Source organism: Porites lutea, chromosome 6 (genome assembly GCF_958299795.1).
Source record: "Porites lutea chromosome 6, jaPorLute2.1, whole genome shotgun sequence".
Taxonomy (NCBI): domain Eukaryota; kingdom Metazoa; phylum Cnidaria; class Anthozoa; order Scleractinia; family Poritidae; genus Porites; species Porites lutea.
In genome coordinates, this window is record NC_133206.1 from 12,674,200 (window position 1) to 12,688,125 (window position 13,926).

At 38.3% G+C, this 13,926-nt stretch overlaps 1 protein-coding gene across 1 annotated transcript; it reads left to right on the forward strand.

The window, feature by feature from the left end:
- The first annotated feature begins 1,015 nt into the window (after positions 1–1,015).
- LOC140940785 (uncharacterized) lies at positions 1,016–12,979 on the forward strand. The gene is made up of 10 exons (XM_073389748.1): positions 1,016–1,071; positions 4,899–4,963; positions 5,052–5,146; positions 6,073–6,247; positions 6,944–7,093; positions 7,615–7,854; positions 8,469–8,615; positions 9,042–9,302; positions 11,740–11,904; positions 12,822–12,979. The coding sequence occupies exons 2-10, from the start codon at positions 4,924–4,926 to the stop codon at positions 12,824–12,826; spliced, it is 1,278 nt and encodes a 425-aa protein (XP_073245849.1). The 5' UTR covers positions 1,016–1,071; positions 4,899–4,923; the 3' UTR covers positions 12,827–12,979.
- The last annotated feature ends 947 nt before the right edge of the window (positions 12,980–13,926 follow it).

Consider the following 13,926-nt stretch of genomic DNA (forward strand, 5'->3'; position numbering starts at 1 on the left):
TTAATTTGAATTGCATAGATATACCATAGATAACATCGGGAATTTGAAATAGTGGTCTCCAATTGCAAAATATGCAATCAGGGAAACAAAACATATGAAAATGAGTTTTTTCCATTTTGTGTCAGATAAATTTGGTGAAATCTGATTAAACCTCGAAATAAAATATATTGCGAAATCGCGATTTTTTAAAAGCAACTGTTTAAGGCGCACTAGTCAAACATCTCTTTGTTAATTGAAATAATCACATTCAAACCTCCACCGTTTCCAGAGTTAAGAAATATTTCCTTGAAACTAATTGTACTTCTTTAAATTCCTAGATTTATTTTCCCTTAATTCTTGATGAAAAATCCACTCATGAACACATTTTTTCAAATTTTTCGGTACTTAAGGCAGTTCTCACAAAGCTCTAATTGTAAGAGTATCTTAATGCGGTTTTTATTGCTAGGCTTTTTCATTCAGTAGTGATTAAAACCTAATAGTTAACCAGACCTGTTAGTGAATGGTTTTCTCTGTTGATGTCCAGATTTTGAAGGTAAAAAAATTTCTCTCGGGCAACTGAATTGGGTGAAGACAATAATAACTATATTTTAACTCAAATATACAACAAAACGACCTTCGCAATACGTTATGATTTTAGCAATTAAAACGTGTTACTCGGGGGCTTAAAAGTAACAATGAAAACATATAATAGCAAATGTCGATATCATATTTAACAATTTTATAAGGATAACTAACAGGAAACGGTGCTCAAACTGGCAATTATGACTCGATTGCTCTTCTTATATTTAAACAAAAAAAATATTAACTTGCATTTAAGTCATCATTTATAATATATAAAACAAAACGAAGCTTTCAATTGGTTAAATGATCCCCTGCGCTTTTTCAGATTATTCCTTTGAAAACCACATCAAATTTCGGAAATGTGATGATAAAAATCTCTTTAAGGAAATTAAACCTTTTCATCCTTCTTTCCACAGATTTCATATAAGGTAAAGTTCTGTCTTGAATTTCACTTCCACAGAAGAATCCCTCTATATCCCATCGAGCGCTTGTCCTTGGTGAAATTTTAAGGTAACTCACCTGCCTTTCTCGATCGTATTTCCCACATTTACAGCATGTGCATCACGAATAACTGATCATGATCTAATTCATATGACCCATTAACGATGTACGTTTTTAGACGCTTTTTTCTTATTTACTGAACCTACTCTTAAATCTCTTTGTTGAAACTTAGACCTCTTTTATGTTCTTTAACAACATGATTTTCAAATTTAATACTGAAATCAGGTTTGGAAACCATTTAAAGGCTTTTCCACAAGAATGTTCCTTTTGATTACGGCAATTGCCCATTTTCATCATACTGCATAGTCTGTCGGATCTCTGTTTCATTTTGAATATACTTAAACCATTCATGTCCAGGCCCAAGTTGTTCAAGCGTTGGATAGTTCTATTCACAGGTTAAATCTCTATCCAGCGGACATGACTTGGGGGTACCCAACGAAATGTTATATGGGGAGGCTCCGCCCGGAGGTGCAACCGCTAATCCTTTTATGCCATTTTTGACAGAAAAAGTACCCCTTTCGAGTACCAGATTTTTAAGTTATATTGACAAATGATACTCCGTACACATATTACAGTAAAAGGCCCGATAACTAGAACTCCCCCTAATTCGAACTAAGTTCAATTCCCTTGGATTTCACCCCACTTTCCAGTCATTTTTTACTCGGTTAAATCGAACTCGGATAACTCGAATTCCTCGCTAACTCGAATTCTGGTTCTTTTAATTCCACTTGAATGTCATCCCATTAGCTCTTCTTGTTGTATAAGGGAAAACACTAAAACTTACACTGGTCAGCACTAAAGTAATTTGATTTAATTTGTGAAACGAACAGATCACGTTTTATCATAAAAAAAGGCCTATTCATGTTACTGTTTCTGATGATTTAAGTTAAATTTGCAGTGCGCCATAAACAAAGTGCTGAAAAATCAGTAACTACCAGTTTTTAACTGGGAAAAGTGAATAAAGCAATCGACCCCGATAACTCCAACCCGAGCTAACTCGAACTCTTTTTCGTTTCCCTTCAGAGTTCGAACTACCGGGCTTCTACTGTAGCTTAGAACGCTCAGTTCAGTTCAGTAACTGCTGTAAATGCAGTCTTTTACGATTAAGGTGGCTCGACTGGATTTTTTGGGGTTGATACCTCCCAACTTTGAGCATTAACTACGTCGGGATGAGTAAAGATATGGAAAAAAGGTTACCATAACTGTATTACATAAAGATGAAAATTTCTTATGATCTGGGTTTTATTGCAATCGGAGTCGCCATGGCAACGTAATGACGCCATTACGTTTTTCATTTATCTTTGTGTTTCTCTGTTCCAGGAGTTTTTTGAAGAAATCGCTTTAGGGAGTATGTACCTGTTATAATTGCCTCCATTTTGGCATAGTTTGAACAAATTCTATGAGAGCGTTTTCGAAATATTTTAAAATGTAGTTTTAAGAATAATAAAAACAGTGAAATAGCATGCTAGCCACACAATTCGCGAATATTTTAAGAAAATGATAAGCTTTGGGAACGAGGCTTCATCTCATAGTGGTTTGATCCCATCGAAAACCGTATACAAAAAAAGAGGGGAATTGTTCTGGGCGATCGCGAGTAAGAAGAATTTTATTAACTTGCATTCAGCTGCTTTTGATACAGTTTTTGGACGTAATTTGGTCCATGCCTAAAAATTTCGCCTTTTTCTAAAAACCGCTCGATAAATTTTTCTATAAATTCGACAATCCCGAGATCAATTGTCAAGAAATATTCCTTGCAAGTTTCAAGAACATTGAAAATAGGGAAGGCTTTTAAATGGGGCCTCAAATATAACCAATTTTCCCCCAGATTTTGTGTTTACAAGTTAGCGTCCTCATTATTCACTGGCATTGTTTTCAAGTTTCATATGCACGTGCACAACTAGCAAAAGATATAAATTTGCATCAAAAAGAACTCTTGATTACTTTCCGAAGAAATATCCGGAATAAGCTAATAATTGGCTTGTCGTCACAGATAGCAGTGAGAGCCGAAACGGTGAACGTCACGGCTCATCGTGTAGGATGAAATACTTAATTATCTTACTCGGGTTATAACATCACAGAAACTCTCACAAAGAGTTGCTCTGATGTTATAATGTGTCATTAATCTCTTTACCCGGTAATTAGCATATCCCGGAGATTTAACCGAGGGTCCTTTTTGATGCAAATTCTATCTTTTTGCTAAATGTGCACGTGTATATGAAACTTGAAAACAATGCCTGTGAATAATGAGGACGCTCACTTGTAAACACAAAATCTGGGGGGGGAAATGGCTATATTTGAGGCCCTATTTAAAAGCCTTCCCTATTTTCAATGTTCTTAAAACTTGCAGGGAATATTTCTTGACAATTGATCTCGGGATTGTCGAATTTATAGAAAAAATTATCGAGCGGTTTTTGGAAAAAGGCGAAATTTTTAGGCATGGACCAAATTACGTCCAAAAACTGTATCAAAAGCAGCTAAACGCAAGTTAATAAAATTCTTCTTACTCGCGATCGCCCAGAGCAATTCCCCTCTTTTTTCGTATGCAGTTTTCAATGAAATCAAACTACAATGAGATGAAGCCTCGTTCCCAAAGCTTATCATTTTCTTAAAATATTAGCGAATTGTGTGGCTAGCATGCTATTTCACTGTTTTTATTATTCTTAAAACTACATTTCAAAATATTTCAAAAACGCTCTCATAGAATTTGTTCAAACTATGCCATAATGGAGGCAATTATAACAGGTACATACTCCCTAAAGCGATTTCTTCAAAAAACTCCTGGAACAGAGAAACACAAAGATAAATGAAAAACGTAATGGCGTCATTACGTTGCCATGGCGACTCCGATTGCAATAAAACCCAGATCATAAGAAATTTTCATCTTTATATAATACAGTTGTGGTAACCTTTTTTCCATATCTTTACTCATCCCGACGTAGTTAATGCTCAAAGTTGGGAGGTATCAACCCCAAAAAATCCAGTCGAGCCACCTTAAGGTGGCTGGACACAGTTTTGGCAGTTTGTGAGTATATGTCATTTTTCAAATCATGGCAAGAGAAAGGTTGCAGCCCACAAGCTGAAACTTGGCAAGTGAAAAATATACTAACGAAAGATTTTGATCGAGAGGTAAAATGTGACGTTTTCGTAGTTTCCATGGCAACATGAACGATTGAATACAACCTTAAAATTTCACTTTTGCTCAGTTTACATAAAATTCGCTCATTAGATTTTCCTATAAACTTGCGCACAGCTTAATATAATTAATCATTACCATTTGAAACTTATTTGACCAAGTTTTAACAGACGGGTTTTCAGATAATCAATAATATAATTGTATTGTAATTATTAAATGTATCACAAAATTCGTCTGCTCAACTTTCATTTTAAAGTTCTCATTATTTAGAATACGATAAAAGTCAAAATTCCGCCAAATATCACAAAATTTTGATGAGTAGATTTTCAGAAATCGTCTTCTGTGTACCATTGCTTTTGTTCCCGCCATGTTCATTTGTCTAGTAAAACACGCGCCGTCACGCGAGTTACCGCTGACTGCCCGCAAAACTGTGTTCAGCCACCTTAAATCGCTAGACCAGAAAGTTTTTCACAGCCATTAAATGTGTCTGTTAGCCCTCTTAGGTCCTTTCACAGACTGCAATGACAAATTTCCATGTCATTTTATATACCTTAACTAGTGAAATCCCTACCTTTTGATATACCTAAAGCCTGAAAAGGTACCCCTTTTTGACGGGAGCCTCTACTGCCTTTACTAACCTTTACATTAAAACTTGTTGCTTTTCAATCTCGAAAGTCTGAGCTCAAACCTCTATTTTGCTTAGGTAGTCCGCAACGGGACAGAGGAAAATGAATTCGTTGATTGTAGTATTCTGGCTCTCACTGCACAGTAAGTAAATAATTCTCTCGCATAATTCATAACTTATCCGGTCGGAATATCTTCTTACTTTTATAACGAATAAAACTTTCTCTCCCAGGTTTTACGGTAAACTATTACGCCTCAGCTCTTAATCTTTGTCGAGGCAGTTGTAGCGTTGACCTGGAAACAAAAGGATGCTTCAGGGATATGGAGGTATGTTATCCTATAGTAAATATTACTGGTCCGGTATTTCAGCACCAGGCCACTGGCATGAAAACAAGTAAATAAATAATAGTATCTCGGAGGGAATATTATAGCGGCTAGAAACTAACAGAAATATGTATCCACAGCTATGTGGCCGTGCCTTGAAACAACGTTGATCGATGACATATTGCCTAGGCAATATACCATCGATTTAATTGTATATTGCTCCATCTTCCGAATATGGTAAATGCCGGTTGATTATAAAGAATTAGCTGGGGGCTTTAAGCCCGCTAGAAACGGCGAAATATTTCGAATGAATAATGATCGTATTAGTAGTTTTAACTCCGAATGAATAAGAAAGAAATGGTTAATAACATGTATCATTCGAATTGAATGTCAACAATTTTTTTAGGTTGTCGATCCAGCCAAGGTCTAAAAAGGGGTATAGAAAATAGCGTGTTTTGGCCTGAAATAGGGTCAGGATTAGAACAACCGGGGGGAACACACCCCCACCACGAATTCCCAGGAGCACCCCTGCAAGTATAGTACTTGGTACGACCTACCACATCTATAAATGCTTAAAAATGTGCAGTTGAATGGACTCCCTTCAACGCTTGCTAGTGTCCATAGTGAGATTTTATAGCGGTGAGCCAGCCTCTTCCTGTATGGTGTTTTGTAATTTCATTCGTGGTGTGGACCAAGGTCTCGTGTGCTACTTCGCTAACGTTGATGCGACGCAGCTGCTTCTTTTTAATGAAAAAAAAAAATTTTTAGTACAAAGAATTTTTTTTTCCCACCCTCTTTTGCTGACACCAACACGTCGCCCATGCCAGAAGACACCAAGTTTCCTCAGGAGCCCATCATAGGCTCCTGGTTTCCTCTATGACGTGAGTTGACCGTATGCTATGTTTTTTTTTTCTTTCTGTAATTCCCAGCCTGGGCGTGTACTTCCTAATTACATTTACAACGAACGAGATCCTTCCATCAGAAACTTCGGCGGCAGAATGATTGACTGGTTCAACTGGAATGAGTATTTTCCGGGATTCATTTGCCGCTGTGCTGAAAAGGCTAAATTGGCTGGGTATGACCTTATTGGTGCGCAATTCTTTGGTAAGAAAGGAAATGTTACGAAATGTTACCCACGCCCTCCCCCAAAAAGGAACAAATTTATCCCTTTCTTAATTAAAAATTTCATTTTACATGCAAATACCTATTTGATGACAGGTCACACAGAAACAGTTTGAAAATTTTGTTTTCGGAAGGAACAAGTAGTTTTAATTGGATATATCGCCCACGTGTACAAATTTATAAATGGAAAATCTCAGTGAGCGGTCAACATTCGCGCTGTTACCCTCTGACGTCCACAGCTGATTTTGAAATGGGCTCGCTCAGAAACTTTATTGGCGGAAAACACTTTTATTATTAGAAGTCATCTGACCCGAGCATAGCCAGTAAGAACGCTTTGGAAAAGATTCCAGCTATGTAAAAAGTGGGTCACATACGTATGTGTGACCAGTATTCATGACTAGCGTAGACTGCAAAACAGTCGTTTTTTCCTCAAAATCAGTAAATAAATCGGTAAGAGTCTCACGCGCGCGAAGCGCGACCCTCACAGGCCCCTAGGGCGTGTTTGGCGAGACGAGAGAAAAAAAACCGACAGTCCGTATTTTTGGCGTCTCTCCCCAGTCTCGCTCTCTGTTTTCAGCCTCATTCCAGACCTTTTGTTTGACTGTTCGCGCGTACTTGAATACGCAAAAATACGGACTGTTTTGCAGTCTATGACTAGCGTAATTGATCCTACGACAGGTGAGTGCTGGGCAGGACACAGTGGACAACATGATTATACACTATACGGACTGGATTACGATGGCTGCATTGAAGACGACTATCAACCATGCACGGCAAATTCTCGTTACTGTGTCGGAAAGCATTTTTCCAATATGGTCTTCCAAATTGGTATGTTTTACTTTTCAGTTCCGTATGTTTGTATGTTCGGGGTACTCTCAGGTCTGATAATTAAAAACCTCTTACAGGAGGCAAAATGATGGGTTAGGGGAGAGTCATATATAGACTGCTTGCTATCCGCCTTTACTATTAAAATCTTTCTAATTCCCATCCAAGCTTAACCGAAAGCAAAGCGGTTACATTGGGAAGGGAGCTCCGGTATCGCACGGACTTACACCCTCGTTTATCGCGGCTCCCAGCTTCTCCGCTCCCTACTTTTTCACTGAAAAGAACTTGAATAAGAGACTGCTCGCAGTCTATAGCTAATGGGTAGGTGGGCACCTTCCCATGATCTTATCATGCTACACATTACATAGGCCGAATATAATCGACCGAGGTGACCGAAAGAGTGTGGATGTAAAACGTACCCATGGTTGGTGACAGTGTATGTTTCGACAGCCTGTGCGCAAATCGTCATCAGAATTATTGTTATTTATTATTATTTCATGACTGATGTTTCGCTTTGTTTGCAGTGGATACTAGTTGCCCTGGAATCTCTTTTGAAAAGGTTGGCTGCTACGCAGATTACCACAAAAGCAACGAAAGACCACTGGGAGACTACCTCTTCAACGATCGTGACGCTTCGATTCAGAACTGGAGCGGAAAGATGATCGACTGGAGAAACTGGGATGTGTATGTTCCCCAGTTTGCCTGTAGATGCGCTGCTGCAGCTAAAGCTGACAACGCCACTTTTTTCGGCATGCAATTTTACGGTAATTTGATTTACCATTGGCCAACAAGCGCAGATATACTGCTACCAGAAACTTGCCCTCCAACATACCAATGCCAATGGCAATGAGGATAGATATACTGCTCCCACAAACTTGCCGACCACCATACAAAAGTCCGTAAAATTTCGCAAGTTTGAGGAGCTGTATCTTCTTTAGTTTTTGACAAATCATTCACTTCATTTTCATTTCCATTTTCATTTTCATTGTCACTGTCACCGTGACGCACATGATCTTCGAGCAAGCTCTCTGGGGTACTCTGGCGGCGGGGCGAGAAAAGGAAAGAGAGCTTGCAAGTACGTCTCTGGAATTTGAATATCTGCATCTGAAGCTCAACAAATTTACCAGTTTTAAGGTCCCTTTTTCCAACTGATTCCAGCCAAAACTTGAAAATCCGTTGTTAGGCCCACCTGTGAGTTCAAAGAACAGCACAAAAATCTGGGTATTGATGTTACTTTTTGGTGATTTACTACGCCGAAGAGATCGGTGGCATTCGTAAATATTATTTCTCCTTCTTTTGCGTCAGTTTTATAGTCTTAGAAAAGATTTATGAGGCTACTTGTAAGTTAAAACAGCTGTAAAATGTGTTTATCTTACAGGAGAGTGTTGGAGCAGCCAACAAGGGCATTTGACGTACTTCCGAGATGGTGGTAGCTCAAATTGCATCGACAAATGTTACGCACCCTGCAACCAATACAGAAAGTTCTGCTCTGGCATGAATTTCGCAAATTTTGTCTACAGATTGAGTAAGAAATATTCGATTTTAAACCTTAAATCATATTTGATTTCCACCACCACAACCACCACCACTGCTACTGCTACTGCTGCTGCTGCTGCTACTACTACTACTACTACTACTACTACTACTACTACTACTACTACTACTACTACTACTACTACTACTACTACTACTACTACTACTACTGCTGCTACTGCTACTGCTACTGCTACTGCTACTGCTACTGCTACTGCTACTGCTACTGCTACTGCTACTGCTACTGCTACTGCTACTGCTACTGCTACTGCTACTACTACTACTACTACTACTACTAGTAAAAAACATGTTTTTATCAATCAGTCCATCCATCCATTTATCTATCTCAGTATCCATACTCAATTTCTTTGCTTTATCGTTACGACTATCTTATCAATTCTCTGACTTTCGCCATAAGAACCAGAGGCAGACCTGAATCAAAACCAGGAAGAGGTATGTGAAGTAGATATCTCCCCAGTTGGTTGCTACAAAGAAAATACAAACAGCTTTGCCCTCCAAAAAGTTTTCTACAACGAAGCCGACCCTGGAAGGCCAAACTTTGGAGGCAGTCTTGTTCAGTGGAGTAATGATTTTGCTGCTGATTTTGAAAAGTTCCTGTGCAAGTGCGCCCATCTGGCGAGGTCAAACAGATGGGAATATTTTGGAGTAAGGGAAATTGGTAAGTCAAAAGCCCCGTGGGGGATACTCCCTTATATGGCCTATACGGGGATGTGTCCCTGGACTGGGTTTGGTTTTTGTCTGTTGCTGCCCTTTAAAGAGGATATATAATTTCGCACGAGCCTGTCCTAATTATAAACAGGGTGTTGCCTGCACGATTGATTTTGATTTGCTGAATGAATTTGTTTGTACTCCAAGTATACAAAAGCAATGACTATAACTTGAATTTGCTCTATTGCAATTGCCAAAATATGACTTTAAGACTAGGCAGAGTGCATTATGTCCTTTGTCCTAAAAAGAGCCGGAAATAAAATTAGGGGTGTTGTCCTAAACAGGATATGTATTTTAGTATATTTTTTGTCCTATACAGGGTAGGGTTTGAAACCCTCAGCGGCTAACTTATACCCAAATATTGCTCGAGTACTCCCCTACCAGGTAAAAAGCGACAAGGAATACAAGTAGGTGGAAAAGGAAAAAGGAAATATTTCACGCAGCCCACAGTTAGCTTATAATAAGCTAACCGAGGCGAGAGGCAAAGAGAAAAAGAAAGAAAAAACTATACAATAATTATAATAATTTTATGTAGAGAAGCCATCTTGGAGTGGAAAGTGCCCAACTCGGTGTAGAATTATTCGCTAAGAAAAGGGAATTTTTTTAAATAAGTTACATAAATTTTGAAGAGTTTATAAGTTTTGTCTTTTTGGAATTAGAGTGTCGCAACTTCAACATTGTCATCCCTACCCAAACGAGTACAGAAATACACGAGGTTTTCTCTTAAAAATGGATTCGGCATCTTATCTCTCCAGTCAGAAGACATTAGGGATCATTTTACGTTTCCGGGAAACTGCTTACCTACCCCTCCCCAAAGCCAACATTAACACTTACTTCTCACGTAGGGCAAAATGCTGGCTTAGGGGAGGGGTAGGTGGGCAGTTTCCCAGAAACGTAAAATGATCTGGAATTAGGTTCCATACTTTTTCTCCAGTTTTAGAAAATGAGTGTTTGAAAGTTTTCAACTTAGCTTCTTTCTTATAAAAAAAAAACTGAGTTGGCATTAGCAACAAAAACCAAAATACCGAAAAGCCGAGCAGCAAGACCACAGCTAGAAACCGTTGGGTGATGTCGGATAAGAATAAAATACTGAAATAGCTTGAATGCAATTATATGAACCAGATAGAAGATCGATGACAAAGTAAATTAAATTTGAAACAAATAGCCCTATAAGTCGGCTTCCAAGACAAACCTTGCCCAACAAATGTTTTTGGTGCGTGCACAAGTTCACCTTCACGCTCCCTCTGCCGCTAGGCCTCTATAAAAAAAATCGACCTCCCTGAACGAAAATGAAGACAAAAATCTTCACAGGGTACGTGTTATATTTTTAGGTGTAACATTCACTGAGTCAGTGGCAGGTGTAAAAAGAGTGGATGAGTGTCCCGCGCAATAAATACTCCTCCTTTACTTTTCCCATGTTTTATGTTCCAGCGCCTGCTATACAGGCTAGGTAATAACCCTTATACTACTACATGAGAAATTTCTGCAATTTGATTGGCTTAGGGCAGTGGTATTTCAGCTTAATTTAAAATACCTACATGTGAAAATTACAAACCTTTAGCGGGTAGTAGTATAAACAAATAATAGTATACACTTAATGTCAGATCCCGAGGGAAACAGTTAGTTTTGTTTTCCCAAGAGTCCTGATGTTTCCCGAGACGAAGTCTCGGGAAACATCAGGACTCGAGGGAAAACAAAACTAACCGGTTTCCCGAGGGACCTGACATTAAGTGTTTTGTTATATTTCTAGACTTTTACTTCAACAGCAACAAAAGTAATAACCGGAGCGAACCAAAACAGTCGACTCGGTACTTATAACAACACAAATTTAATTCTCAAAACCACTGAATGAATGATTTACAAACAAAAGTACTTTCCTCATATTATCTGCATCTTTTTCCTCCACTAGCTGCTGTTTTTCTTCTGGGATAACTTTAGAAATCGTTGCTTTTTAGCTTGAGGCTTCGTTTTTGTGTTGTTGTGTTCATTCACGAAAAAGAAAACTGGCTGGACCTGGCGGTGTTTTTCCCGCCTTCTGTCACACCACTTTCCACCATGCTTTGATCACGTGCTGCAATGTATCCCGAGCGGGATACATTGTTTAATGTATCACGATCGGGATACATTTGATTTTAGTCAAGGCCACGTGACCAAGAATCAACCAATAGCAGTCCCTGTTTAGTTGAGTGAAAGTCTAGGAATATAACAACATGGTTTGTACGTGATACTTGGCATAAATACCACTCGTAATATTTCAAAATTGTCTCAAATTTCACTCGCCTTATAACAATTTCGAAATATCACTCGTGGTATTTATTCCAAATATCACTACAAATCATGCTATTACCTATACAAATTCGTTACTTTGTGAAAATTTCAACATACAGGTTTGTGTGTAAGTAATCCCGGCAACCCGATGCAATATGGCAAGTACGGCGTATCGAACTATTGCGTAGCAGCCGCTCAGGACCTCTCCACTCCATGCTCAAATTCAAGTGGATGGTGCACAGGCCCTGGCGCCACTGAAAACTACGTTTATCAAATAGCTCTGGGTATGTATAGCTTTCCATTAACAAAACCATAGTGGATAGTTGAAACGCATGTGCTAAAACCCGGAACTGACACAGGACACCCCGGCCGGAACCGACTAGAAATATGTAAAATGAATAAAAACAAACATAAGCATAATCAATATTTTACAGAACAGGGTTACGATTTCTATTGTTATTTTTCATTTTATCTTATCAGTAATTCCAGGTCAGTTCTCGGGGTGTTCCTGGTGTTCCAGAATGCGCCAGGGTGTTCAGTTTCCGGGTCTTAGAACATGCCTAGTTATAAAGCCTTATAGTTTTCTTACGTTTCATGTATGCTTTGGCCTTTTCCGTGCGCGACATACCATAGCATTTAAAACTTCTTCAGACTGACGTAAAGGCCTTCCCTCTATGTTATTTAGTCATTGTGTGCAATTAAAAACAACAGCAGTAACACAAGAAAATGTTGCACACAGTCAGGAAGTAGGCCAACATAGAAAACGGATAAATTGTTTACAAATGCTCGACACCATTTTGAGCCAAAACTCTACAACCGGCGTCGAAAATGCAACAATATAGGTTATTGTCTAATATGAATTACCTCTGTTATTAGCGATAATATATTAGTGTTAAGAAAGATTAAGATGCAGCAAATGTTAGTTTATTAGCTTAAAACTTTTTTTAAAAAAGAATAAATTACATGTGAGTTGGTATTTTCAGCAAATCGGACTTTACTGGCATTTTTAAAGTTCTTTTCTTTGTAGAACTCTATATTGACCTCATGAAATTTTAAACGCTATTTTTTCGGAGAAAAAAAAATACACATTCAATAGTTTTCTTGCCTAAAGTTTTGATGCAATAAAATTTATTTCCTGGTACTGTGTTGAAAGGCAAAAGGTGTAATGCTGTGGAACTAATTTGTCTTTTTTTTTTTTCAGTTTAACAAGCTCAGCCAAAAGCCGATGAAATATGCCCAACTAAACCGCACCGTCAGACTTACTCGAATTAAGTTGAACAATCAGTCAAAATTAATTTTAATAAGTAGGAAAGTAAATACTGTATAAGCAATTGAATTCGAGGTGAATAAAAATCCTGAACATGATTAATTTGTCAAGAAATCGATTATAGCTACACCTACAAAAAACTAGTTAGCCGTCTCCACCCTCCCCTCTCCCCCCTCCCCCGCCATCACACACCTGTTTGCGAGGATAACTGCTCAATAACTACTTACATACTACTCGAAAACTACATCTGCTGTTAAGGTACGATACGAATATCATCAAAACGCTGGTCAAGACGTACAGTTAACTTATTTATATAGCAAAAAAATCTAATTACCTGAAAAAAATTATTATTTGAATAAATAATACGCTAAAAGCCAATATTTCTCACTGGCTCTCAGAGTGAGCCTGGCCGGGCTACCTCTGATTCGGTAAGCTGCATTCAAATCGTTTTGGTTTGGTTGTTCCAGTTTGTTTCTTTGGGTTGGTCTGTTGTCATTCATTTTCATTTCATGGTTATCTTGATTACTTAAGTTTCTGCTTTTCCAAAAGAATTGCCATGTCCGTATTAAGAGGGTTGAATTTAGAGAAAATGTACGGGGTTTTTTCCCCAGGGACAAAGGAAACTGTCCGTAGTAATGAGGTCAGGTGTCCGTATTAACCATTTAAGTCCCAATAGTGACCAACAACAATTTTCTCCTACCGATGTCCATACATTGTCAAGAGATAAAGTTACGAGAATTGATAAAATGATCACCAAAGAGAAAATGCCTTGATCTTTTATCAAATTCTCTCAACTAATTCTTAAAAAAAATATATGGAGATCAGTTTGGAGAATTTGTATGTGGATATTGGGGCTTCAAGGGTTAAGCGGGGTTTGACTGTAAAATGTTCAGATTGTTCAGAAAACCTCAGCGGAAGAAAAACAACAGAAAATGTTATTCTTAATTGAGGTAGGAATCAAAAATAACCTTGCAACGAGGCAGTTGTATCCCTCTTAGATTGTTTGGTAAGCTGGTCAGGAGCGCTGAGTCATTTTTAA